A 23,689-nucleotide genomic window follows, 5' to 3' on the forward strand; every position below is an offset into this window, starting at 1 on the left:
GTTACGTTTTATACAAATATACATTGTCAGAGTGATGCAATTTTCCAGCAGACGACGGAAATTAAACAGATGATGTTACAGTACATTGTCTAATTTCTGGAGTTGCTGAATGAAATATGTCTAGAAACAACTAAGCACACTAAAGCTTTTTGCGACCCCGTGTTTTCAAAACAAAAACATGCACTAGGCACTAGTGAGGGAGCTGAAATTTCACCCAGATGACGACAACATGTCAACGTTCAACACGGCCCAGCCACTGAGTCATCACACTACCAGGAGTGTGCAATCCGTGGACTGCCAGAATGATGCGGAAGAAAACAACCCCAAAACGGTCAAAATACTGCACAGGGGTTAAACAAGGCCTCTGTAGAAACTGGACCCACACTTTGTATATGCGCATCGTAGAATTAGTCACTTCGATTGAAAAGGATGACTTATCACTTTCTGGAAGTCGGTGAGTCAAGAGCGCGGTCCCACAAAGGAGGCCGATTGTGGTCGGCCACCCGGCACAAGAAGGGTGGGGGTCACGACGTGAAAATTCTGAGCGTATTATTCTGTGGATAGACTGCGCTAATTGCCGACGCACATACACATGAGCTTTGTGTAGTCTTGTCAATGGCCTCTTTCATATCCATTAAGACACGTCGACTCACTTTGCGTAACCCCCGACGACATCCTGTGACTTGCCATAACGAGGAAGCGTGCCCTAACTCTTTTACACTTCAATGCGAACCTCACGGGGAATATCATCTAGACTCAAACGCAATTTGTGAAAAAATGCTATACGGTGTGTAGCGTTAGCCTCTGTTCAGAAGTGCATACGTAGATTTCATTGAACGTTTTGTTTAATGATCATTTTTTCATGAGCCAGGCTTTTTTTTCTGCTTACCAAGAAGCGCTTGGAAGAGGCGGCTACCCAGGATGGAAGACACTTTGCCCACGCTGGTCTTGAGGGCCTCCTCGTCCGGACTGGTCAGGCTGGCCTGGTAGCGTCTGAGCAGACCTGCTGCTCGCTCCGTGTCTGCAACAGCGAAACAAAAGTTAGCCGGACGGATTTAACCCGTTCGCGAGCCAGAAACGGCCCGCGGTCCGCATGTTTGACACCGCGTCCTTAAACGCACCAATTTGAAGCTTAGCGTTAGCTTTGTTCTATTTTATGGGTGTGCATTTTCTGTTATATATCTGTAAGTCTTTTAACTATATTTTACTTAAATGGGAAACATAAGTATATTCTTATTGATTTTTCGAATATACAATATATTCTCCCCAATCAAACATTTGACACCAATATTTTCCTGGATATTTAACAGAAACCTGAGTTACTCTGAGAATAAGGTTTACTTTCTTGACGACTAATAATGTAAAATAAACGTATTTACCACTACTACTGGAGTACTTGAATGCATTACCACTCGCACACTACTACTTTTTCGAAAAATATGTCTTTAAACGCCTCTATTAGTTTTTAGGGAGACTCGGTCATTGAAGTTTTAGTTTAAGGACATGTACCTTTATAAAAACAGAGTATGTGTATAAACTTTCCCACAAAAAGATCGCTTTGTATTCCACACTTTTCTTTTCATCTAATATTCGCTCAGAGCACACCTGAACGCACCAGCAAAACACCTTGAAGAAACCACCAAAACACCTGAACGCACCACCTCTGTCATGTACTGTATATGTACCCCTTTCCAGGGCAACAACAACAAAAAACTTGTTGACACGTCCTGAAAGTTAAGCGTGACTTACCGTATTTGTGTACCATGCCGTATCTAACTTCTTCATGAATCCCTATGCGTCAATGGGGATGTTTTTTTTTCCTTAGGAGGCGAAAAAAGAAGTCAGTAACGGTCGCTAGCTTAAGCAAAGAAGCCACCAGATAACTCTTTCTTCTTCCCGCTCCACAAAAAAAAAAAAAAAAACGTGACTCACTGGTGGGGGCGTCCTCTCTTTTGCAACATGTGAGAGGAGTTAAGCTAATGTCAACTTTTTTGCTAAGTTTGCGTCCAGAGGGAGGACCTAGGAGTTGTTGTGCGATGGTATTCCTCCTCCTCCTCCTCCTCCTCCTTCTTCTTCTGCTCCTCTTCCTCCAGCTCGTCTTGCCGCGCCTCCGTGGGAAGAGGATTTGTATCCTGGCCGGTCCACACCTTCCACCGCAGCAGCCCTGTATGCTGCTGCTGCTGCCGCACGTCGACACGTCGTCGACAAGTTCTCCTGTTTACGGCATGCTGCTCCAACACTGACGATTTGGGTTTTTTTTTCCTTTTTTTTAAATCCAAGGGTTGCCTTTTTTTTCCTTTACTGCCGCAATCCTCCTCAATGCTGAACTTGAACTGGTGGCTGACTTTGGCGCCCTCTAGTGGCTAAATTAAGGATGACAATGGCGTGGCGCGGTTAACCTGCTTTATAGTATTAAATTGGGCATTTTTAAATCATTCGATGCAAAAGACGTGTACTTTTTTACGGATTTAAGATTCGAGACTTTCAATCTTAGGGGCTCATTTATATATTTTTGTATATATATTTTTATATTTTTGTCGTGTTCGACTAAATTAGCGTCTTAGAATGGCTGGTGCCAAATGAATTATGGAAGTAACCAGATTACCTTAGTACAGTACTTGAATACCAAGAGTAATTGGAAATTTTAATTCTCATGACCTAGATCTGGGGTCCCCAATCTTTTTTTTTTTTTTTTTTTAATCCGAGGGCCACATTACTCTTCTCAGATGGGGGGCCAGTTCAGTTTGTAAACAAAAAGTGTGACCATCACAGAGACAGACGTCTGAATGTGAATGTTATTGTTCTATATGATATATTTTTTTATTATATTATCTGGGATCTTGACTGGAAAAAATAAACAATACTAATTAGAAAATAAACAACAATATTAATTGCACACATAACCAAACATTAATATGCCTTTTTGGGATCTTGACAGGGTAAAATGTGAAAATAAATAACAATATTAATGCCACACACAACCAAATATTAATACCCTTTTCTGTGATCTTGAAATGGAAAATAATTGCACAGTCGGAAAAAAGGCGGAAGCATCAACCAACCTCCTCAGGTGAGCTTCAGTTTATGCATGCTCGTTGTAGCACATCACATGATAGCGAGGCAACTTTCAAGGCACGAGGAAATAGAAAAAAATGCACTTTCACATGAAATTAACTCATGCTGCTTGAGGTATTCCTTCATACAAAAACATTTTTATTCAATTATTTGACGTATGTTGAAGAGTCAAAAGACTGATCGATCTTTAAAAAAAATGTGCTATTGTGTAATTGTGACGCTATTAGCTTAAAGTACAACCTCGTTGGAGTAATATGGATCAACAGGTCCCACAACAGCGACAAAGCAAAAGTATATTGTGCTTCTTGTTCCTTGCAGAATGATGACATTGCGTTTGTGGTGAAGCATCTGGATTGGCGATTTCCTTCATCACGGGCCTCCAATGCAGTTGTAGAAGTGCTACAGGGTTGGCAAGAAGGGGGTCAGTTCCTTCTCATTCCAGGCCAAAGGGTTTTCCCGTTCTTTCTTTGAAACTGACCAAAAGAGCAGAAGTTTGGGCTTCCCATTGTGCAGTTTACATTTTGTAAAATACATTTAAGAAAACGGTTTCGTGTTACTGCCTTAATTGTCATTGTTTAGCTGCTATGCAACAAAATTGTCAGCGCTGCTGCAATTGGTGCTTCTTGAATAAATATGAACAATAAAAAGAATCGTTTTTGCTCGAAGGCAAAGCAAATACGCTGTGGGCTAAATTGTAAAAACATAACATTCCTACAATGCCAGAGTGTAGTAAGATACAAAACAACAAAACGCTTAAAATGGCTTGTTTAGAATTAGAGATGTTTAGAGATACTTGCATGAGAAATAATTTCACAGTGGGCTGATAGGGGTGTAACGGTTCACAGAAGTGATGCATTGGTGATACATTGGTTTTATGGCCACGGTTCCATCCGAGTACAAAAAAGCAACAACAAAAAATCTAAAAAGCATAACTCTCATCTTCTTTTCAACAATTTTTTTGCAGACATTAATTAATTAATGGAAGTAACAACTATTTTTTGCAGACATTAATTAATTACAAAGATTAAATCATTGCCAAAATAAATTATACAGTGATATATCAGCAATGCACGCATATATTTTAGAAAAAGGCATCATAAGAAGACATTTTCAATAATTAAAATAACTAATCATGGAACGTATTACTCACCCTAGTGCAATTCAATGACCTGCGGCCCTTTGTACTCTGTAGCACACGATGCCGTGTCCCAGCGTTTCTTATCCATCCATCCATTTTCTGAACCAATAAAGTTAATGTTAGTTATAGTCTGTGCATTATGGGACATTATAGTCTGGCGATGAAATGTGACTCTGTCCCGTGGTTAACCTCAAGAATAACTTTTATAGTAAAGCGAGGGGGATTATGGGTGTAGCTACATTTCCGTGATTTTGTAAATGCAACAGTCCTCTGGCGGCTACGTTTGAGTGGTTAGCATTTAGTTTAGCCTCGCAACAGCGCGTTTCAAGGACATTGCGTTTGTTTACACTTCCCCACCAGCCTTCGGCGCCTAGACCCGGCAACTATCCGTGGAGTTCCCGCTGGTGGTGGCTTTTCAATCTCCTGTCGTTCTTCTCAACTCGCCATGACGCCATTTTTAATTCGTATTCTTTGTTTACTTCCGGGTGGCAAACTTGTAATCACATTACCGCCACCTGTCCTTGAAATGCAGGTACTGCAAATAACTCGCGTATTCGTCGTCTGTTTTCAACAACCGAACCACGAATACCCAAACCGTTACACCCCTATAAATTAAATGCAAAAAAAACAAAAAACAAAATCAAATTAAAACCTTGAAAATATCATTACCTTTTCTTTGGTAACAAGGGCATTTTCTGCGAAAGAGATGACACAATGGAATTAACCATATTTTCGCCTTTTCCTCTTTTTTATTCAAATAACGGCCTTACCGCTGTAGGAAGTATACTCCAATTATCAGCACCACAGAAACAATATCCACTGTAATCCACAAAATGGTGTATGTCCGATGGGACTAGAAAAAAAAATTAAAGCAGGATTAATGTCACGTCAGCTGTGTCTTTGTGACTCCTCCAGTTTCTCCGTTGCAACCAACTGAGTGTGGCACAACAACAACCAAAAAAGCGGAGGAGTGAGCAGAAGTCGCACAAGCGCGTGTACCATGATCCAATCGGGCCGCTGCAGGTCCCTGAGCAGTTGGCAGGCGTTGGTGGTGACGGAGCTGACCCCCGCGCACCACAGCAGCGAGAAGAGCCACGACTCATTCACCACCCACACGTTCACTGTCACATTTTGACCCACCAGATTCCTGCCCCCCCCAAAAAAAACCCCAACAACAATTGATTAGTTGTCAATAAATTGATTAATCATTGCACTTTTAAATATATAAACCCGGAAGTAGTACAATGGGTTAATAAAGTTACCTAAAAGTCAATAATATGTAACCCTAAACTTTACATGTCCTCTCAGTTTTAGGAGGATTCCCGTGTGTGAACAAGGATGGACTCGGACGTCGGTTCAGTCTGCTTGCTTCTTTTATTGAAAAAAAATTGCCGTAATAACCTCAGCTAACACAAGCTGCTGGTAGCTGCAACAGACACAGGCTGCTAGCAGTCGATTGGGGTCCGCCTCTAACTTGTTTCCTTACGCACAATAATGCGGCCGGTATAAAAAGCACATCTGTGCATCAACTTCAATCTTCCACAAATGGGGTAAAAAAAAAAAATCTAATCTTTAAATTACCTTTGATAGGACATGCCCATACTTTTGGCCTTCATTTGGGGGGAAAAAAAGTGTTTTACATTTTGGGTATTACAGTGTTTTAATCATTCTGGTTGCTTTTTGACACTCTGCCGCCACACACGGGTCAATTATGGTATTACGCCAAAAACCTGTTTTAAGGTGTTGATGGACAAACAGTAACTCATTTTTTTTAATTACTGGAAATCTATGCTAGTTGCCGTTAGTTGCATGGATGAAGTTTATTGACAGTGGAGAGTGAGAACAGATGCAAAAAAATAAGTCCAAAAAAAGTTTCAAAACAAGTAGGAGGTGTGAAAGATCACAAAAAATGTTGTAAATTTGGTCTCTCAATATCGCAGAGTACCCCCCCCCCCCCAGTTAAAAAACAAACAAAATCAAAGAGCGGGGCTGACCATTCCGTGACTTTTGTACGGAAGATATTAGCAAAGGTGTCCGGTCACCTGATTTGTTCTGTGTCCAATTTGTTGTATTGCATGTTGAGATGGTAGCCTCCCTCCTGAAACATGTCGTGCTCGTTGTTATAGACGTGAATAAAACCCGGGGCGGCTCTTTTCACGTAGTCTCGCTCTTCCGGAGGGAGCCACAGGACCTGCACAAACAAACAAAACTTCACGGTGAAACTCAAACATTGAACAAAAGAGAATCAAACACCGTATATTTTAACGGCAGAATGTTCAAACAAACCGCACTTTCATATGTCTGGTCCAGACATTCAATTCATTTCAAGCGTTTGTGTAAAGTCTAAAAATGACTGGTACTAAAGAATTGTTAAAAATGGTTTATTGTTGTTGATTCTAAACTGTTGCTTCAGATCCGTGTAAAAAACCTAAAAAAATGCTGTGTAAAATGATAAAATTGCTCCAAGCTTTGGTGTTTTTTAACTTTCAAGCGTGTGGCCTACCAGGCTCGGGTCCAGCTCTGACATGAGGATGGTTCTGACCACATCCGCCGTGTCGTTCTCCTGATCGGGACTGTACAGATCAAATATGACCGAGACGTTGTGACTCTTGGCCAGCAGGAGGAGCTCCAGTAGAGACGGGACGCTCTGATTGCGGGCCTCTTCTTTCTCCTCCGCAGAGAGCTGGGACAATGAGCGGAAAGGATCCGTCTGGAAAACATCAATCGCGCGAGAGCCGAACGACTTTGGTTTGATGCGGACGCGCGCGACGGCGCTAGCGAATGATCAAAGGCGCGCGAGCACTGACCCGAAGGAACCATTCGCCCGCATTGAGACTTTGCAAGTCCTTCCAGCTGAGCTGGGCGCTCTCGTTGAAGTCCCGATGCGGAAACTTCTCGCTGACGTCGGTCGTTCTCCGTAAGAAGCCCGAGTGTTGATCGTGCATCAAGAACGGAATTCTGTCCTTACTAATTCACAATCGGAAAGAAATCTGAATAAGGCATTTATGAGATTCGATGTAATCACGTATCCTCTAAATCCGACTAATGGACCTAAAAACGAGATGAAAAGAATTGTCAAGTGCACGCAGGGCAAACGCTTTGCTACCTGATCTGCACGTCCGTCTCAAAGGCCATCACGCCGCATTGGAGGCTTCTCTGGAAGGACATCATGGTGTTCTCGGGGGCTAGCTGAAGGCAAGCATCACAATGTATTTTTGACAGGAAAATGTTGACTAGCTTAACGCTAAGGTGTAACGCAAAATACTCTAGTCAAGCTAACGTTTGGTTCACGTGAGGCTTACCGTGGGCGCGCCTCGGTGGCCCACCAGCTTTGGCTTTGGGGGCAACTCGCTCAGCTCCATCAGACAAGGGGAGCGGATGAACAGCGGGCACAGGAGAATGGTCGTCGACACCGTGGCGTACAACCACGCCGTCAGGAAGCGGGAGCCTGCGTGATGAAAGGCAAAACATGTTTAAAAAAGACAGTCATATAAATACAGGTATGCACATAACTCGTATAAGGCAAACAAATAGCAATTGTAATTCAGTTATATATGATTGATTTAATCAATGTAATCTATGTACATTTTGCCCCCCCCACCCCTCTTTTGCCTTTAGATGGTGCTTGTGTTTTGGTGATAAGTGCAGAGACCTTTTTAGGATGTTTATTTTGGACATTTAAATTTTATGTTTTTAGTGATCCAGGAATCAGTTACATGTCCACAGGAGCAATGATATTTATCTCTGGGATTATTCAGGGCATCAAACTTTACTTATGTTTAGTTTGGGGTCATGCGAAGCGCTTCCTGTGTGATGTCGATGCTAAAGTGCTAAGGATGCGCTAACAACGCTCAAGTAAGACGCAACAGCCCAGAATGGTATGTTACGTATGTGTTTTAATGAGAACATGTGCAATGTTAGCCGCATAATACCACATTTCCCTTGAGTGTAATAGCGTACATTTTGTTTTGGCCATTGAGAATCCCTGGAAGACGAATGGGCTGAGCAGAATCAAACCTCCGACGGCACCGAACTGCAGGAAAGGCGCGGTCGCCTTTCGGCGCAAGAAGCACATTAGCCGCACGCGGTGCAAAACATCCAGGAAATTTCTGGCCAGAACTAGCAAAGCATTGCGGATTCCGTCGAAAGCGTACGTACCTGGAGTGAGAGAACCACAGTTGGCCATTCTCGCTTCCACTGCAGACTTATTCCCGCGATTCCAACACAGATGAAAAGCAAACCCAGCAAAAGGAGGCACTTTTAGGTGGAAAAACAAAAGAAAAGGCGAATTAGCGTAATCTTGTAAAGGCAGTCCAATCAGGAACAGATGAAGAAGTCAGCCTACCTTATGCAGCCAATGTAAGTTGAGCGGCACTCTCAGGGCAACTTGGAACAAAGCAAAAAGCTAAAGAAAGGAATTACACTTCGGATGACTGTAATGACTGAAATCACATTTCTACGAAGACCCATATGGATTTTTCAGCTCAATATCCATATTGGGCAGAAAAAAAAATACGGACTTAACCATCAGCTTAACTGAAAACAATATCGTTAATCAAATAATATTTGTTGCATTTCACTGAGCATCAATTATATGTGCATTTTCATTGGCCTGATACCTATTTTCTATACCCATAGCTTTTTGCCCAGGTATTTTTGACAATGTTTGACAGGTCATAATGGCTTGATTTGATCAGCCTACTAATTAATCAGTCATGCCCTAATTGATACAAAGGTAGATCTATTTAGGTGAGTACAGAGTGAGTAGCACAAATATCTCTCCGGGAGCCACTTTCTTTTTAATCTCTGATGATGTAATTCTCACCTGCACTTTATTTTTGTCAATGATTGAAAGGCCCAATCAGTTGGCCGATTAATCGCCCAGGCTCTAATTTTTACAAAGTACGAAATAATTAGGTGATCCCTGCAGTCCCGCCCCAATGCAGTACCACAGGGATCCTTACTGAGGCCCCCTTTCTGTTTCATCACACATTTCGTACTTATTTTTGGACGATGAATGAAGGTCCATTATCAGCCGATTTAAATCGGCCGGTCATTTATATTTTTATACAAAAGTACAACTATTTGACCCCTGCATTCCTACCACAACGGAATACCTCTGGGATCCTTACTGGGGCCATTTCTTATTCAATTTGATTTTTTATTCTTATTTTTTTGCTCTTACCAGCAGCAGCACACAGTAGCTGGTTAATACTGCCGAGATGATGATCAGCACCATGAACCAATTCACCCAGCGCTTCAGTATGCTGAAGCCCTTCCTAAGAAGAAGAACAGGAGTGGCGAAATCAAGCCAAAAAGAACCCAAAGTGTAAGAGTCCAACGGATTTTGCTCACCAGTTTATGTCCTCTTGGTCGTTTGAAGTGACCAGGCAGATGTACATCCAGGACAATGACAGCAGGGTGATGATGGTGAGGAAGGAGAACCACCAGCATGGCCGCTAAAGTGAGGGGAAAAAAAGGGGGGCTATAGAATGAATAGTATGCACATGATCAATCCATCTATTTGGAGGACAAGAGCTCACTCCATCGACAAATCGAAAACTCAAAGTCTCCTACTAGATGTTTCAAAGCCGAGTGCCTCTTGAGCAAATGTCTCTACATGACTGAGTCGAGTGGGCTGGAATGTTAATCTGTGATTAGGGGCTCACTAAAACATTTTTTAAATGGACGGTGTGTATTGTTGAGCACCATTCAGTGGTGGACCAAAAAATCCTTGGTTTAAAAAAAACAACACTATAAATTTCAGTAATGTGCAAAAATATGTGTTTCAAACCTTAAATGTTCATTACATTACGTGGGTGGCGCCTCACCTATCCGGCAAGCAGAACTTTGTTAGCGTCGTAATAGCAAGTTTTCGAAGTGTGGCACCGTAGTGTGGGTCTTTCAATATCATCGCATTCTCTTAGTTCGCCACCAGATGGCACCAAATTTTACACACTGTCACTTTGAAACATCTCATCGCTCTTGCTCAAAAAAACTGAAAGCAATGGTCTAACATAACTTTGAAGGATTTTTGAGAGAATTTTACAGGGTATATTTACACACCAAAATGTTCAACAGAATTATGAGATGACAAACATCTGCCAGCTTAACGCTATCTCGTCATGCAAAACCAGACAGGCTAAAGTCAATCGGCAAAGATGTTATAGCAATTAATTACAACTGATTCACCACCACCGCAGTTCAGTGCATAAACATTTGTAATTGTTCAAGAGAAATAAAAAGAAAAATAGGAATATATATTAAACAATAAATAATCGTTTAATAATATATCAACAAAATATAAAATATCTAATAATATAATAAAATGAAACAAAATATATAAAAAAAGACAAATAAGAAAACGTAATAGACATGTAAAATATATGTAAAATAATACAAAAAAAATATAAATATACAAATAAAAACCGAGCAAGACAAAAATTGCATGGACGTGTCTTTACTTTACTTTTCCCGCCTTTCCTCAAGCGTTTCCACTGGCAGCTGTAGAAGCCTCGACAGCAAGCGGCGCACGGCGACATCTCTTCGTGCTCTTCTCCTCTTCCTCCGCCTCATTCGCAGCGGAACAAGTGCACGGAGAAGCACAAAGCGCACTCACTGGCTGGCCGCAAGCAGAACTGAGCCCCCATTCACCACGTCCACCTATAGGGAGGGATAGGGAGCGAAAACAAAGACGGCAGAGCCAATGAGGACCGGGGAGCTTTAAGAGCCATTCCTGCTTAATCGGCCCATTGGATGAAGGGACAATAGAAAACCCACGGGAGCTTTGTGATGTCACGGCACAAACCCAGGGCCAGCTTGGCCGAAGCGCTGACCTACATTTTGGTGCTGTTGGGCAGAAATGTCTGTTTGCCCCAAATAAGCTCCATTTTTTTTTTTTTTTCATAAATTTGGCCGATTATCCGTGCCGATTTCTGGCCTTTTTTATTAGTGAACTTTACTAGAGCCCGCTGACCCCGAGAACACTTTCCACCACTGCTAACCGTAGCTAATTGCTGGCAACAGGTGCCTTAAAATACGTATTCAATAATTAAGTATTTTATAAGTATCCTTGTTGACCATGATTGTTGGTCTTTTATTTTTTTAATTTGGGAAGTTGAGGTTTATTTTGAAGTTGGCTGCGTGTTATTGTCATGCAGAGCACAAACAAACTGTTGCTAGGCTTAGCTTGATTTATTCCTGAGAGTGGAGTGGACCCTAAATAAGTACCCAAGGCCCCCCAAAAATGCCTTGAGTATTTAAAAAAATTATACAACTACTAACTGAACTGTGATTGGCCGTTACCTGAGCTGTAAGAACGTGATGCCATTTTCAGGCGACAACAAAAGAAAAAGATGTGAAAACTAGTTGCGTTATCAAAATGAAGTCATCCAAGCGAAAAAGACGTTCCCCTGGGTTCCGCAGCACAAAAGGCCAGCGGGAGCTGGGCTTGTTCTTCCAAACAAACTCAACAGGACCTTGGATAAGCGGAAAAAACAACAACAATGGCGGATTGGGTGTGCACGTTAGCTGTGAGCATCTGAAAAGATCTAAGCGCACTTGTATAGGGTTATTTCAGGTTTCCAATGCAGAATTACCGTAAATCGCCAAATATAATACACGCTTACATCCCCAAACCGAAGGCCAAAAATATGGAAGCGTCCTAACTTAACAAGTGGAATGAACTTGAGCTGCGTCGCGAGGAAAAGGAGAAACGACTGCTTCGAACGCTTCCGACGTTACGCTGGCGAGGCGTTCACCGACAACTCACAATGTGGGAAATCTGAATTACGCTTAACATCGGGCACCAAATATACAATTTACAGATATGAACGCAAGGAAATATGAAGAGTTCATAAAAGATTAGTTTTGTTTGGCTGTAGTTTTTACATTGTTTACCTTACATTGTAGAATTTGAGCCCCAAACTTAAGGAAGTGTCTTATATTGGGGGGATTACGGTATTTTCCACCGCTGACACGGATGAAAGAAACGGACAACATTTTTGTCATCTTCTGTGGTTTGCATGCTGGTGACATTTTTTCACGCTCTGCCATTAGTGTTGTGGTCTTTAATTGATGGGCGGAGTCTCCAAGCCGCACCAGCTGGCAATCACGCTGCGGCGCCGGTTGGCAATCAGCAGTGGCAGCTATTTAGGTGCGGCTACCCTAAGCAAGGCATCGCTTCAAACGGCACTTTGTGCTCAAATCGAGGTGGTTTTTTTTTTTCTTCCTGTATTTGCATCCAGATCCATATATATATATATATATATATATATATATATATATATATATATATATATATATATTCCATTTGAAATGATATATAATACATGGAGGTAGCTAAAAGTGATTTCACAGTGTACTAATGCAAACAAAGTTGTGTTGTTGTTTTTTCCTGCCATTAGGAAATGTATGTTGTTGTTTTTTTTTAATTAAAACACATAAATACAGATACTTTTTTCCTTTTTTAACAGGAAAAAAAAAATTCTGTCCTGCAATTTCACAAAATCAGTCTTGGGTCTCAGAAAATGAATATTGAGATATTGCAATATTCTGTTCATGATGTATAATACATAAAATAACCCTTATAATTTGAAGCTTTTAGCTGCTGGGAAATGAAAGTGGAAAACCTCCAGGAGCTTGTTTTTCTATAAATTCCTAAATGAACACCTCTGCTGAAAAAAAAAAAAAAATCAAGAACTCCAAACTCATCTCTCTGACATAAGCTTGTGAATATATGTTTTTCTTTTTATTTTATGATGAAAACCACCAATCTGACTGACAGGTTTGTTTTGTTTTTATTCCATTACCTTTCTATTATCTGTTTTTATTACTTTAAAAATGACTCCAACAAAATTATCCAACAAAATGACTTGCAATAATGTATTGAGTAAAAGGAGGAAACTAAAAAATATGTAAAAGATTTGATTTTATTACATAAAGTATTTATGTAACAAGATCAGTCAATGACTGTAAGACTGTATTAATACGAGCGCAAAAGGATGCATCATATTCTCACAACAAAACTAGTAACCAAAGTGCCTTTTTAAATAAGAACTCAACATCAACAAAATCCTCTAACAAATGCGCAAAATCATGAAAAATGCAAACAAACCATTAAATGCATGGCAAATCTATTCAGTGTTTTTTTTTTTTGTTTTGTTTTGTTTAGTTTTCACTTCAAGTCAACGGTGGCTTGTACTCACCATAAATCCCTGTGGGCTTTCACACGGCCGTGCAACAAGTGTCTGCGCCAGTCGGCGCTTTTCAGAACTGGCTCTGCGTGCACCCGTGAACAGAATATAAAATCCCCGATGAATACAGCAGGTTGGGGAGGGTGGAAAGTTATTCAAAAGCAGACTCGGAGGGAGGGAGCACCGCAAGAAAAACTTTATTGCACTTCAGCAGCAAAAGAGATTGAATCTCATCTTTACATTACAGTATATCCTCTAGATTTTCTTGTGTTCATATCCGTAAGTTATATACCGTAATTAATACCGTTATTTTACCAATTTTTTACCAATTTGGGCTGACATTGCATTACATGCATTACAAGAAGAATATAATAGTCGGGTACACTTTGTGTGCGACACCTAAAAAGCTGTCCGCTTAGCCAAATAGCACTAGTAATTTGAGAACCCATTTAGAGCTGTGCCTATAGTAACGTAAAGTTAGCCAAAAGAAAACACGCGGAGGAAGTTAGGAGACTCGTGGCGGAGTATGTTGTACATAGAGAATATGCTGCCGCTTTATACAGTGGATTCGCCAGCATTTCGAAACCTTGTCAGCTAGATCCCCGTCGCAACTAGCAATCATGACAAGTTAGGCTAACACGAATTTTCACAGTAAAATTGCTTTCAATAATAATTTATGACTGGGGTAAATGGGTATCAAGATGAAGCATACAAAATCTCATGTTAAACAGTACGTTAAACACATTAACTAAAACTTAAAATATATTGATTTGTTGATTTAAAAATAGTTTCTCGTCTCGAACAGGGCGCAATAGATATTTGTGTTGACACCCCCAAACTATCGGGTGGCGCTAGCGGCCAACTAATGACATTTGCTAGCCTTTCAATGACTTTGATGATTGGCTTAGCCTGGACTCCCATAATGCAAAGGCCATAATACTCTAATTATGACATCATACATATTTCTATTTCACTTCCATAAATATATAAATATACAGCGTGGATATTTTTACTATTAGCGCTTTTTGACCATTTTGCACATAAAGGGGGTGTTTGTCAAGCCGCTAGCTTGTGTTGGTGTTTTTCTACCAGGTATTTTTATGAGGTTCTCCGCAATGTAACAGAAGATAATCAAAACTAAAACATCCAAACCTGTTCTTACGTGCGAAAGAGTTGTTGACATTCGGTCTGTTGTGATTGTTACGTCACAATCATAGGCAGAACAATTTACATTCTGTTGGCATTGGGTTTCAATTGGAACGAAGATGGACTGGCTCTCGATTCCGGGCGTGGTTTGCATAATTTTGGCATCAACGCAGGAAAGACGCTTTGGGGCGTGACGTAGCAACTTTATATTTTACCATAGCAATGAGAGGGGAGTTGAGGCAGGTGACGCTTTTGCAACTCTCCCCCCAATCAACAGGGGGCGATAACGCGCAGGAAGTATTTTTGAAACTTTAAAAAAAAAAAGAAGAAGCGGTCCTCGTCGTAAAGGTAGAGCTACCAGGTGAGGTAAAAATGTGGATTTTGTCGCCTTTATTCTACTTAAGTCGTTGAAATGTATGGAACGGTAACCATCTTTACGCGTCCTAGACTTCCTGGTGAATTCACGTGTGTGAAGCGCGTCCGTTCGTCGCTTAGCTTTCCAACTGCGGCTAGCCGCTAAGCTAACTTTAGCCTACAAGTGAAACGACAAGGCTTTACTTTGCTTTCATCGGTCGTGTTTCAACCAAGCTACAACGTTTAAATTGTCCGTTTTGCCGAACTTGTTTTTAGCGTGGCTGACAGTGATGTTGACGTGTTTTGGTTGTCTGATTTGGTTGCCATACACGTTAGGACTAACACTTTTTGAAATTATTTCATATAAAGGGGATGAAATGTGAATAAAATTAACGAAGGCCAAGACAAAGCATAACGGAAGTAAGAAAGGAAGTAAACAATGATCTGCAAAAAGGAGGAAGGGAGCTTGAAAGCAAGCAAGGAAGGATATTTGAAACGTAGGAAGGAAACAAAGATCTACGAAATGGAAATCGGGAATATTGAAGGTAGGATGAACAGGTCGAAGAAACAACTTAATGATGTATGATGGGATAATAAATAAAAATGTGACAAAAAGACGGGAATACATGCAAGGAAAGTAGGGTGCAGGTTGAGGAAGCAAGGAGGAATGACCTTTACTACAAACTTAAACTAAACCTCAACTTTGACATGGCAATTTAATTATTGCGCATTTTGAACAGTGATGAAGAGTGGACATCTTTTTTTAATGTGCGTGCAGCGACAATGGATCAGAAAATTCCGTATGATGACTACCAGCTCCCGGTGGTCTTTCTGCCTTCTTATGAGAACCCCCCAGCATGGATTCCTCCTCAAGAGGCAAGTTATATGCTGTAATGATTTGCAGTTAAATGTGACCCCAAAATATTTGCATTCAAAAGACAATTTCGATTTGTAACCGTTTTCATGTTTATGTTGTTTTAGCGGGTCCGCCATCCCGACTATAATAATGAGCTGACACAGTTCCTCCCTCGCACCGTGGTCTTGAAAAAACCTCCTGGAGCGCAGCTGGGCTTCAATATTCGCGGCGGCAAGGCCTCGCAACTGGGAATCTTCATATCCAAGGTGCGTGTACATTCCCATTTACAATATCAAGCCCGCCTCCCAATTTTTTTGCAAAAAATATTTATTTTTTTTTTCAAAATTGAAAGGAACATAAATACTGTAATTCTCTGCATACAAGAAGATTTTTTTTCTCATCTTCAACCTCCTTATTAGGTGGTCAACTCTTAACAGCATCATTCAAAACAGACCTATTTGTTAATTGTTAATTAGGCAGCTGCCTAATTGCTGCCAACGCCTAATTGCTTTGTTGTCAACGAGGCTGCGCGGGATCATTTTTTTGGCGCACTTTGACGCATTGTTTATCCGTGCGTTGTCAGGTGGTTCCCGACTCCGATGCCCACCGAGCAGGACTACAGGAGGGAGACCAAGTTCTTTCCGTCAACGAGGTGGACTTCCAAGACATAGAACATTCCAGAGTAAGTCGCAACGCTTTTGTTTGGTGGAGTAAGAAAGTGCAACTGCTGTTTTGGTTACCGAATAGAGGTAAAATGGTGAAATATTTCCCCACCCTTCTTTAAGAAATGAGATCACCCCAACTTAGTTTAAAACCTTCCATCATCCTAGCCCTAGTAGCCTTTGTCAAAATGCTATATTTATTTCTACTATATTTGTTCAACAATTTGCATGATAGAATGTCTTTAGATTCTTTTGTGAGGTGGTGCGACAAACCTCAAAAAAATTCTCTAACTTCCTCGTCTACATATACAGATGAAGACTTCAAGGGCTAGAATGTAAGATTTTCTAGTGGTTCTTAGCTCACGGTTGACCATTTTGGAAAAAGTCTGGACTTGGCCAAACCCTCGCTCGCGCTCGCTTGTGTTTTTTCGTCGCCTCCTGTGTGTCATCAGGCTGTGGATATTCTAAAGACTGCACGGGAAATCCTGATGAGGGTGCGCTTCTTCCCTTACAGTAAGTTGACTTGCATATGCCTCAAGGAAAATTACAATTTGAAGGTTGTAGTTAAACATATCAAGACTTGTAATTAAACTTTTGGCCAGCTCGGCAATAGTCTTCATGGAAATGATTGATGTTAAGAAATATATTTCATTTAGTAAGGGAATCGCTTACAGTCATGGGTTTAAATTTACATTTTTTTTGCCATGAGCCGACTTTTCGGTATTTAAAATCTTTGTATGGAATACTTATATATGGAAATGATTTCTTCGTCATGCGCTGTACATTCTAATTATTATTGTGTTCACTGTGGATACAATCGTTTTTATTGTCAGATTTCTAAGTTATTGAAAATAAATTTCAATCCATTCAGACTACCAGAGGCAGAAGGAGAGGACCGTCCACTAGATGACGTCAGAGGCCAGAAAAGACCACGCAACAGCTTTTGACACTCACTCACAGCCTTGCTCAGTCATCTTCACACTGACTCACTTTCGCTCGACCATTTCATTTGCATAGCAGTGCTCGCGCGCACACACACACACACACACACACACATCTTTTTCTAGTCACTTTAACAAGGCATTGCAGTTTTAGACTAGATTACATGTGCGGAAATATATCTATGTAAAAATGTGTGTAGTATGAACTGTGACTATCTTAACCAAACCATAAGACAGCAGCAGCTTTCTGTGAAAGCTAATCCAATATGTCAAGGCATGTTGCTCTTTTAAATAAGTTTTTTTGTAGCTATTTGTAAATATATAACCGCATGCTACATGATTACAAATATTTATGAATTGTCTTGTTGGATTTGTTTGATATGCTACTGAATTTTATTTTTCAACACATCCAGTCTTGTTGTTGGAACTTTTTTTTTTTTTGCTGCCACCATGTCGCAGTTTTCTTTTGTTCTTCACTTAAAAAAATATATGTTTTTTTTCAAACATCAGCTTTGTGTGTGGATTCAGTGTTGTCATTGGTGCCAAACATGTAAATCTGTTTTCAGGAGAAAAACAGGAGCTCAATGCAGTCAATATTTGTATGGACAACAAATGAGTACAATATTTAGTTCATCTTGGTTTCAACCGAGATTTCTTCCTCAGTTTTTTTTTTGTTTTTATTTCCCTCTCCAAAAATTCCCAAGTTGAACATCATCACCAGAAAAATCCGTCTGCTACCAGGCTTCATTTCATTTCCTCAATCATAAACGTCCAATAAATACAACGGAGCTACTAGTCATTTCTATCAATCGGTAAGCAGATATTAAAATAAGAATACAAAAATATTTACAATGGTGAAATTCTTCCAGAATTGCATGTAAAAATACCAGCAAAAGTAAAAACCAGCTTAAAAATATTTCTTGCATTTTCTCCAAACACTAAAACATTCATGAAAACAATGAAAAGGGCCTGACAAAATGAAAAAAAAAAACGCTGTAAAAAAATGTCACGTAGCAACAACGGCCAACAGCGGCGCTACAGTATATTGAAATCAATATAAAAAAGCCGGCGAACTTCTGTTCACATCCTGAGGTGATTTCTTGCGTGACGAGGTCAGTGGCGAGGACGTCCATCAGCTTTCGTCCTGCATGGCGCTCTCGTCCACGTTTTCCAGCGAGTCGCCTCGCTGGATGGCCAGCTCGGCCGGGTCCATCTTGGGCAGCGCGCACTGCTCCGGGCGCAACCAGGGCTTGCGCTGCGGTTGGTTGCGCTCCTTCCACTCGGGGTACTTCCTGCCCGCGTCGTGCACGCTCTTCATTACCTGCGTGCGCCACGACCAGAATTTAATTATCTTATGTCACCCCCTCCTCATCAAAAAAAAAAAAATCATATTCTTGGGTCATGTTGACCCTGAGGTGTGTGCATTTATCCAAAAAAGTGTCAATAAATGCCTTTTCTTTGGAGCGGGGGATCCCACTCACAAAGCAACAAAGGCAATATGTCATGTATACTTTGGTGTTACGTTTCCCATCACATTCTGGGTCACTTTGACCTGGAGTTGCGTCATTCGACAAAGGTTCCATAACATATGTGTTTTGTGTCTGTATGATCCTGCCAACAAACATCCCCAACATGTTTCAACTGATTTGCTCTTAATTTGAAAAGAACATCTAAGACGTCACATTACATTTTCAAAATGTTTATCCCGGCGGTTAGTTGAATTTGTCCCACAACATAACCGGAGGGTTCATTTTGTCTAACCGGAGGCGCCTCCGGAAAGTCAACTGTCGGCAGCCCGCGTGTGACCCGCGTTGAAAATTCCCAATTACTTCCTCGTTGTCGTCATGTCATTTTCTGTCGACGCGCCCCGACGAACGCCTTTGGTAACCTTTGCCTCATCTTACCTTGATGGCTATGCGCGTCTCAGAGGCGAACACACACACACACACGCACGGCCATGCGAAGAGTGAAACTGGGCGAGCGAGTTGTGCCAGCTGAGACGTCAACGGCTCTTTTGTCAGTGACTTCAGCCCAACCGGCCTTTCAAACCCGTTTCTACAGTTACCAACTTTTCATTGTCCTTTGAGACACCCCCCCCCCCCTTTTTTTTCTTTCTTCTTCACATGCTCGCCCAAGAAACATCCTCGGGAGGGACATAGAAAATTGAAACCACACCCATCACACATGAGCGGTTTCATTTCAGCTCAACTGTGTCCAAAATTTGAAGCCGACATTTTGATTACATCACCGCCTTACACATGAAGGATAAGACCAAGGAAATGAATAAAAAATAAAAAGTTGAAACGTTATCCCTACGTTTAGCTGAGTAAACGCAATCACTAAAACAGAGATGTAATATACATATTGCTGAGAGTTTTTGTGTATATATATATATATATATATATATATATATATATATATATATATATATATATATATATTGTGTCCTGACTTACCTTGGGAGCCATGACTTGCGAAGCTTTGTTTACTAGCCACTTTGGGAGAGAACCTGCCAGGAAAATAGTGCAAAATGGTAAAGGTAACCTTTACATGCTACACTTATTAAAAGGCATTAAAAAATGCTGTTTCATCTAAACCCCATTTTGTTTGAAAAATGCTAAATTGGATCTGCCTTAGTATACACACAACTTAGTAGTGCCCGGGGGAGCACGTATGACCCCGAGAAACAGGCTTTTGCCATGTGTGGTGTAATTGCACATCCATGACACCAGGGGGTGCTGTGGCGCTCATTGTCAATGTCTGCGGGGAGTGAGAAACATTTTGAAATTTCAGGTATACTTGATCGTAAAATCATGTTTACAATTACTGCTGCGACAGGGGCGATGTTAGGAAATGTTTTCTCTATTCTTGAACTCAAGGGATTTTGCTCAATAAAAGCGAGAGAGAAGCACCGCTTTACAGTGTCTTTTGAAAACATATTAAAATACATCTCCGGCTTGAATGATTTATGTCAGAAGTCCGTCTTACCTTTGGGGTCAGCTTGTGAGAGATAGATGAAAATGCAGCTGTTGGGCCCTGTGGGCTTGATGTAATAGCCGGTCAGGATGGAAACGGCTCGCACCGCCTCACTTTTTGGAGGGTATTTCTGAAATGGAATGAAAAAAACATGGAATGGATACACAACACTAAATTACCAGTGCGGTGGGCTGCATTGCGGTTATAGTTTCTAACTGAAGTAAAACATATTCTAAGTAGAGTATGCTCTCTGACTATTTACCTAGATTTGAAATCAGAGGCCAGTAAAAACTACTCAAAAGAGTGATCGGTAACAAAAACATCATGTTGTTTTCCCCTAATGTTCAAAAGTTGAAGACAACTTCCAAATTTGCTATTTTAGTTTCAATTCATGAAAGGCGAGGAGAAAACTATTATATAGCGCTTGCATCGTTCCTGCAGTTTGTCTCGCAGCCTAGCAAGAGAGTGATGAGCTATTGCTTTTCATTTAGCTCGTTTGTTAGCCATAAGTTGCGCTACATTCATGTGATCTTTTCATACTCTTCAAATAAAACATGACTGAAAAAATAAGAATCTGTATCAAATGGACTAACAGCCGAGGACATTTAAGTGTGCTTCAAACCATGGCCCAACTTGGAGCCACTTTTCAGGAGAAAAAAAATTGTTCAGCTCAGGCTCGGTTGTTGTCGCAGGTGAAGGTTAGGTCGGGTACGTAAATGCGCCAAATGAAGCGCGCGACGTCACGCATCAGTGATTCTGTCGCGTATGCGACGTACATGCGTACCACTCGTGTGCATCCCTGCTAATCTGCCACATGAGCCGGCTTTTGTGAAAACGCATCACATATACAGTACAAAATTGAAGATCAAACGTCAGTGACCACATACCGGATGTTTGACCGAGAAGTTGAGGATGAGGTACTCGCCGTCCTTCACCCGCCACGAGCGCAGCGTCACCACATCCCGTTTCTTAATGGGCTTTGGACATCGCCCTGCACGAGACAAACCGGACGGGACCAAATTAGAGCGTCGCTGCGGGTCTCCCCTCGGTTTGCCTTTCTCGGAACGGGCCTTGTTGTGATAACAAACAGGCTAGGCGAGACCGGGGGGGGGGGGGGGGGGGGGGGGGGGGGGTCAGGGACATTAGTCCTTACAAGACTAAGGAAAGGAAAGGACGAGGTCCGCTCACATGAGTAGTAGCCGAGGTCGGCGCATTCCGACAGGCGGGCGACGTCATAGCTTTCGTCCATGTTGGTGTCCCACTCCTTCCTGTACTGGCTGTCGTGGAGGACGTCGTACATGGTCGCGGCCGAGACGTCTTTGATTGCGAATTCACACTGTAACACGCACAACAAGGTTATTATACTTAAAAAAAAAAACATTCGTTCACAAAATGGAAAAAAAAAAACAAACAGGAAATGCTTGAACAAAATCTAATTCAAACTAGTTTTAGTGTAAACATCTGTTGTCAATTTATATCATACTTCTTCATTAGAAATCTGTTTTGATTTTGCTCTAATGAAGGACGCTCAAAGCATTGAGGACTGTGGTTTATTTTCCTTCAGGACGCATCATTTTGTCACAATTTTTTCATCTTGCACTCAACAAATCCTCCATCTTTAAAAGCAAATGCAGACAATCATACTAAATGTAATAACAATTAAATGAAAAGAAAGCATTCACCCCCAAAACATAAAAACTTGAAGGAATAACGGAGTCCACATACAGCTTTTTCACTTTGATACGTTACCAATATTACTGTCAATACTGATACGATTTTAATGCATTGTTACTTAAAGTATACGCCCATAGGCTCACTCTAGTGTTACATAAAAGTATTACTTAATTAAATGTTTGTGCCGATGTTTTTTTTTTCCTAATTGTCCAGTCTAGTACATGTGACAAGCACAGTTCGGTTTTCTTTAACTTTTAGGTACAATTCATGTGTAACTGCTTGTTTTGAAATTCATTTTTTTTAAGTACAATACATGACAAGTACAATACAATGAGTACTAAATATTTAAACACTGTTTCAATGCCCAAACTGCGCATAATGTTACAATGTCTTACAGTAGTAAAGACCTGTCACGATTGGATATTTTTAGAATCACTTATTCTGTCGATTATTCCGCTTGGACCCACTAGCTACTTTTTTTATTTTATTTAATCGTGGTGCACTTTTGAGAGCTCAGAACAGTTTTTCGGGCGTCAAATAATTGACTTGCATCTGTGTACTGATTACCTTGATTTTGTGCACTTTGGGCCCGTTGCCGTTTCCCTTGTCCGCCGGGATTTCCATCCACACCTGCATCCCATGTTTGTCGTATTTTTTGTGCCAATCCCCCGCGGTTCTCAAACACTGATCCTTGAAAGCATCGAATGCAGAGTCGTCCGGTAAGATGCCGCAAACAGACATGCCGACGACACAAAACAAACAAACAAAAAAACGCAGTCGCCGAGATGTCTCCTCTTTCGAAAGTTCCTGAAAAAAGTGGAGCTTTTTACGGGTTGCCGTGCGAATATATAAAGAGAGGCCGATCGGGTCGAGCAGGATTCTTGCGGGCGAATTTCTCAGCCATGCCTTGACTCACTCGCTCGCTCGCTCGCTCACTCACGGTTAGGGACACACCTTCGCTCATGACGTCATAGCACGTTCAGGTACACACAATTGAGTCGAACTTACGTAAAAACGATGTTTAAATTTGTACTAACGTAGATTTAGCAGTTAAGCTAACTATAAGGTTAGCCCAGTACAGATGGGACGTGTGAAGGAAATAGACGCTTTTGCTACGAATTGCGTAGGCACAAAATAGAAAATGCAACGTTCCTAGACGGACGGCTAAACAAATTAAACGCACACACGCGTTATTATCGTATCTATGGAAGATGCGCTCGATTTGCCTTCCGTAACGCACTATTAGTTTTATGTTGTAGTCGTTGTGATTTGATACTACAAGTACAGTACTACAAAATATCAATTTGTAGTCAGGAAGTCAAAATCAACTTGCATTTTGTTCTTGAAGTACGTTTTAAAAAATATATATAAATTCACAAAATGGAAATTTACGACAACGCATTTAGTATAAAGTTAGCATGGAATATTAAAAATTAATTTTTGCAAAGTACTAATGACTGTTTTAGTTTTTCCTGAAGTAGTTCGGATGGGCATGCGGGTGAGCAAATCGATTGCATTTTTTTCCAGAATTGATCACGTCCACGTAGCTAAGGTGTGAAATTCCAGCTCCCGCATGTTTTCTTTTTTTTAAGCAAGTCTTTGTGCTTGTATTTAGGTGCAGTTTTGGCAGTTTTGTTTAGTCACTGTTGCCTTGGACTCACCTGGCCACACCT

General features: G+C 41.0%; 3 protein-coding genes across 10 annotated transcripts; 1 reads left to right on the top strand and 2 right to left on the bottom strand.

The window, feature by feature from the left end:
• Positions 1 to 3,192: 3,192 nt before the first annotated feature.
• On the bottom strand, positions 3,193 to 13,515 carry gdpd2 (glycerophosphodiester phosphodiesterase domain containing 2). Of its 4 annotated transcripts, none has more exons than XM_088432115.1 (17): positions 13,420 to 13,515; positions 10,678 to 10,876; positions 9,569 to 9,672; positions 9,399 to 9,492; positions 8,559 to 8,618; positions 8,372 to 8,470; positions 8,174 to 8,267; positions 7,516 to 7,661; positions 7,320 to 7,402; positions 7,021 to 7,180; positions 6,717 to 6,923; positions 6,256 to 6,404; positions 5,213 to 5,360; positions 4,984 to 5,066; positions 4,883 to 4,908; positions 4,226 to 4,312; positions 3,193 to 3,474 (listed from the first exon to the last, which is right to left on the bottom strand). In XM_088432115.1, the coding sequence occupies exons 2-16, from the start codon at positions 10,753 to 10,755 to the stop codon at positions 4,227 to 4,229; spliced, it is 1,617 nt and encodes a 538-aa protein (XP_088288241.1). In that variant the 5' UTR covers positions 10,756 to 10,876; positions 13,420 to 13,515; the 3' UTR covers positions 3,193 to 3,474; position 4,226. The 4 variants fall into 4 exon arrangements, with proteins under 4 accessions (XP_088288241.1, XP_088288240.1, XP_088288242.1 ...); XM_088432114.1 differs by having other exon boundaries at positions 3,193 to 3,548; XM_088432116.1 differs by lacking the exon at positions 4,226 to 4,312 and having other exon boundaries at positions 3,193 to 3,548.
• Positions 13,516 to 14,789: 1,274 nt separating this feature from the next.
• On the top strand, positions 14,790 to 17,875 carry pdzd11 (PDZ domain containing 11). Of its 5 annotated transcripts, XM_088431782.1 has the most exons (7): positions 14,869 to 14,914; positions 15,277 to 15,452; positions 15,686 to 15,783; positions 15,889 to 16,029; positions 16,347 to 16,445; positions 16,878 to 16,938; positions 17,297 to 17,875. In XM_088431782.1, the coding sequence occupies exons 2-7, from the start codon at positions 15,347 to 15,349 to the stop codon at positions 17,329 to 17,331; spliced, it is 540 nt and encodes a 179-aa protein (XP_088287908.1). In that variant the 5' UTR covers positions 14,869 to 14,914; positions 15,277 to 15,346; the 3' UTR covers positions 17,332 to 17,875. The 5 variants fall into 5 exon arrangements, 1 of the variants encoding a protein (XP_088287908.1); XR_015867642.1 differs by having other exon boundaries at positions 14,866 to 14,914; positions 16,347 to 16,938; XR_015867643.1 differs by lacking the exon at positions 15,277 to 15,452 and having other exon boundaries at positions 14,790 to 14,914; positions 16,347 to 16,938.
• Positions 17,876 to 18,001: 126 nt separating this feature from the next.
• Positions 18,002 to 22,914, bottom strand: stard14 (START domain containing 14). Its single transcript, XM_088431783.1, has 6 exons — positions 22,584 to 22,914; positions 21,531 to 21,678; positions 21,230 to 21,333; positions 20,355 to 20,472; positions 19,823 to 19,875; positions 18,002 to 18,687 (listed from the first exon to the last, which is right to left on the bottom strand). The coding sequence occupies exons 1-6, from the start codon at positions 22,755 to 22,757 to the stop codon at positions 18,499 to 18,501; spliced, it is 786 nt and encodes a 261-aa protein (XP_088287909.1). The 5' UTR covers positions 22,758 to 22,914; the 3' UTR covers positions 18,002 to 18,498.
• Between the last annotated feature and the right edge of the window lie 775 nt (positions 22,915 to 23,689).

The sequence above is a fragment of the Hippichthys cyanospilos genome, chromosome 13 (assembly GCF_059441005.1).
Source record: "Hippichthys cyanospilos isolate Australia breed blue-spotted pipefish chromosome 13, RoL_Hcya_1.0, whole genome shotgun sequence".
Lineage (NCBI taxonomy): Eukaryota > Metazoa > Chordata > Actinopteri > Syngnathiformes > Syngnathidae > Hippichthys > Hippichthys cyanospilos.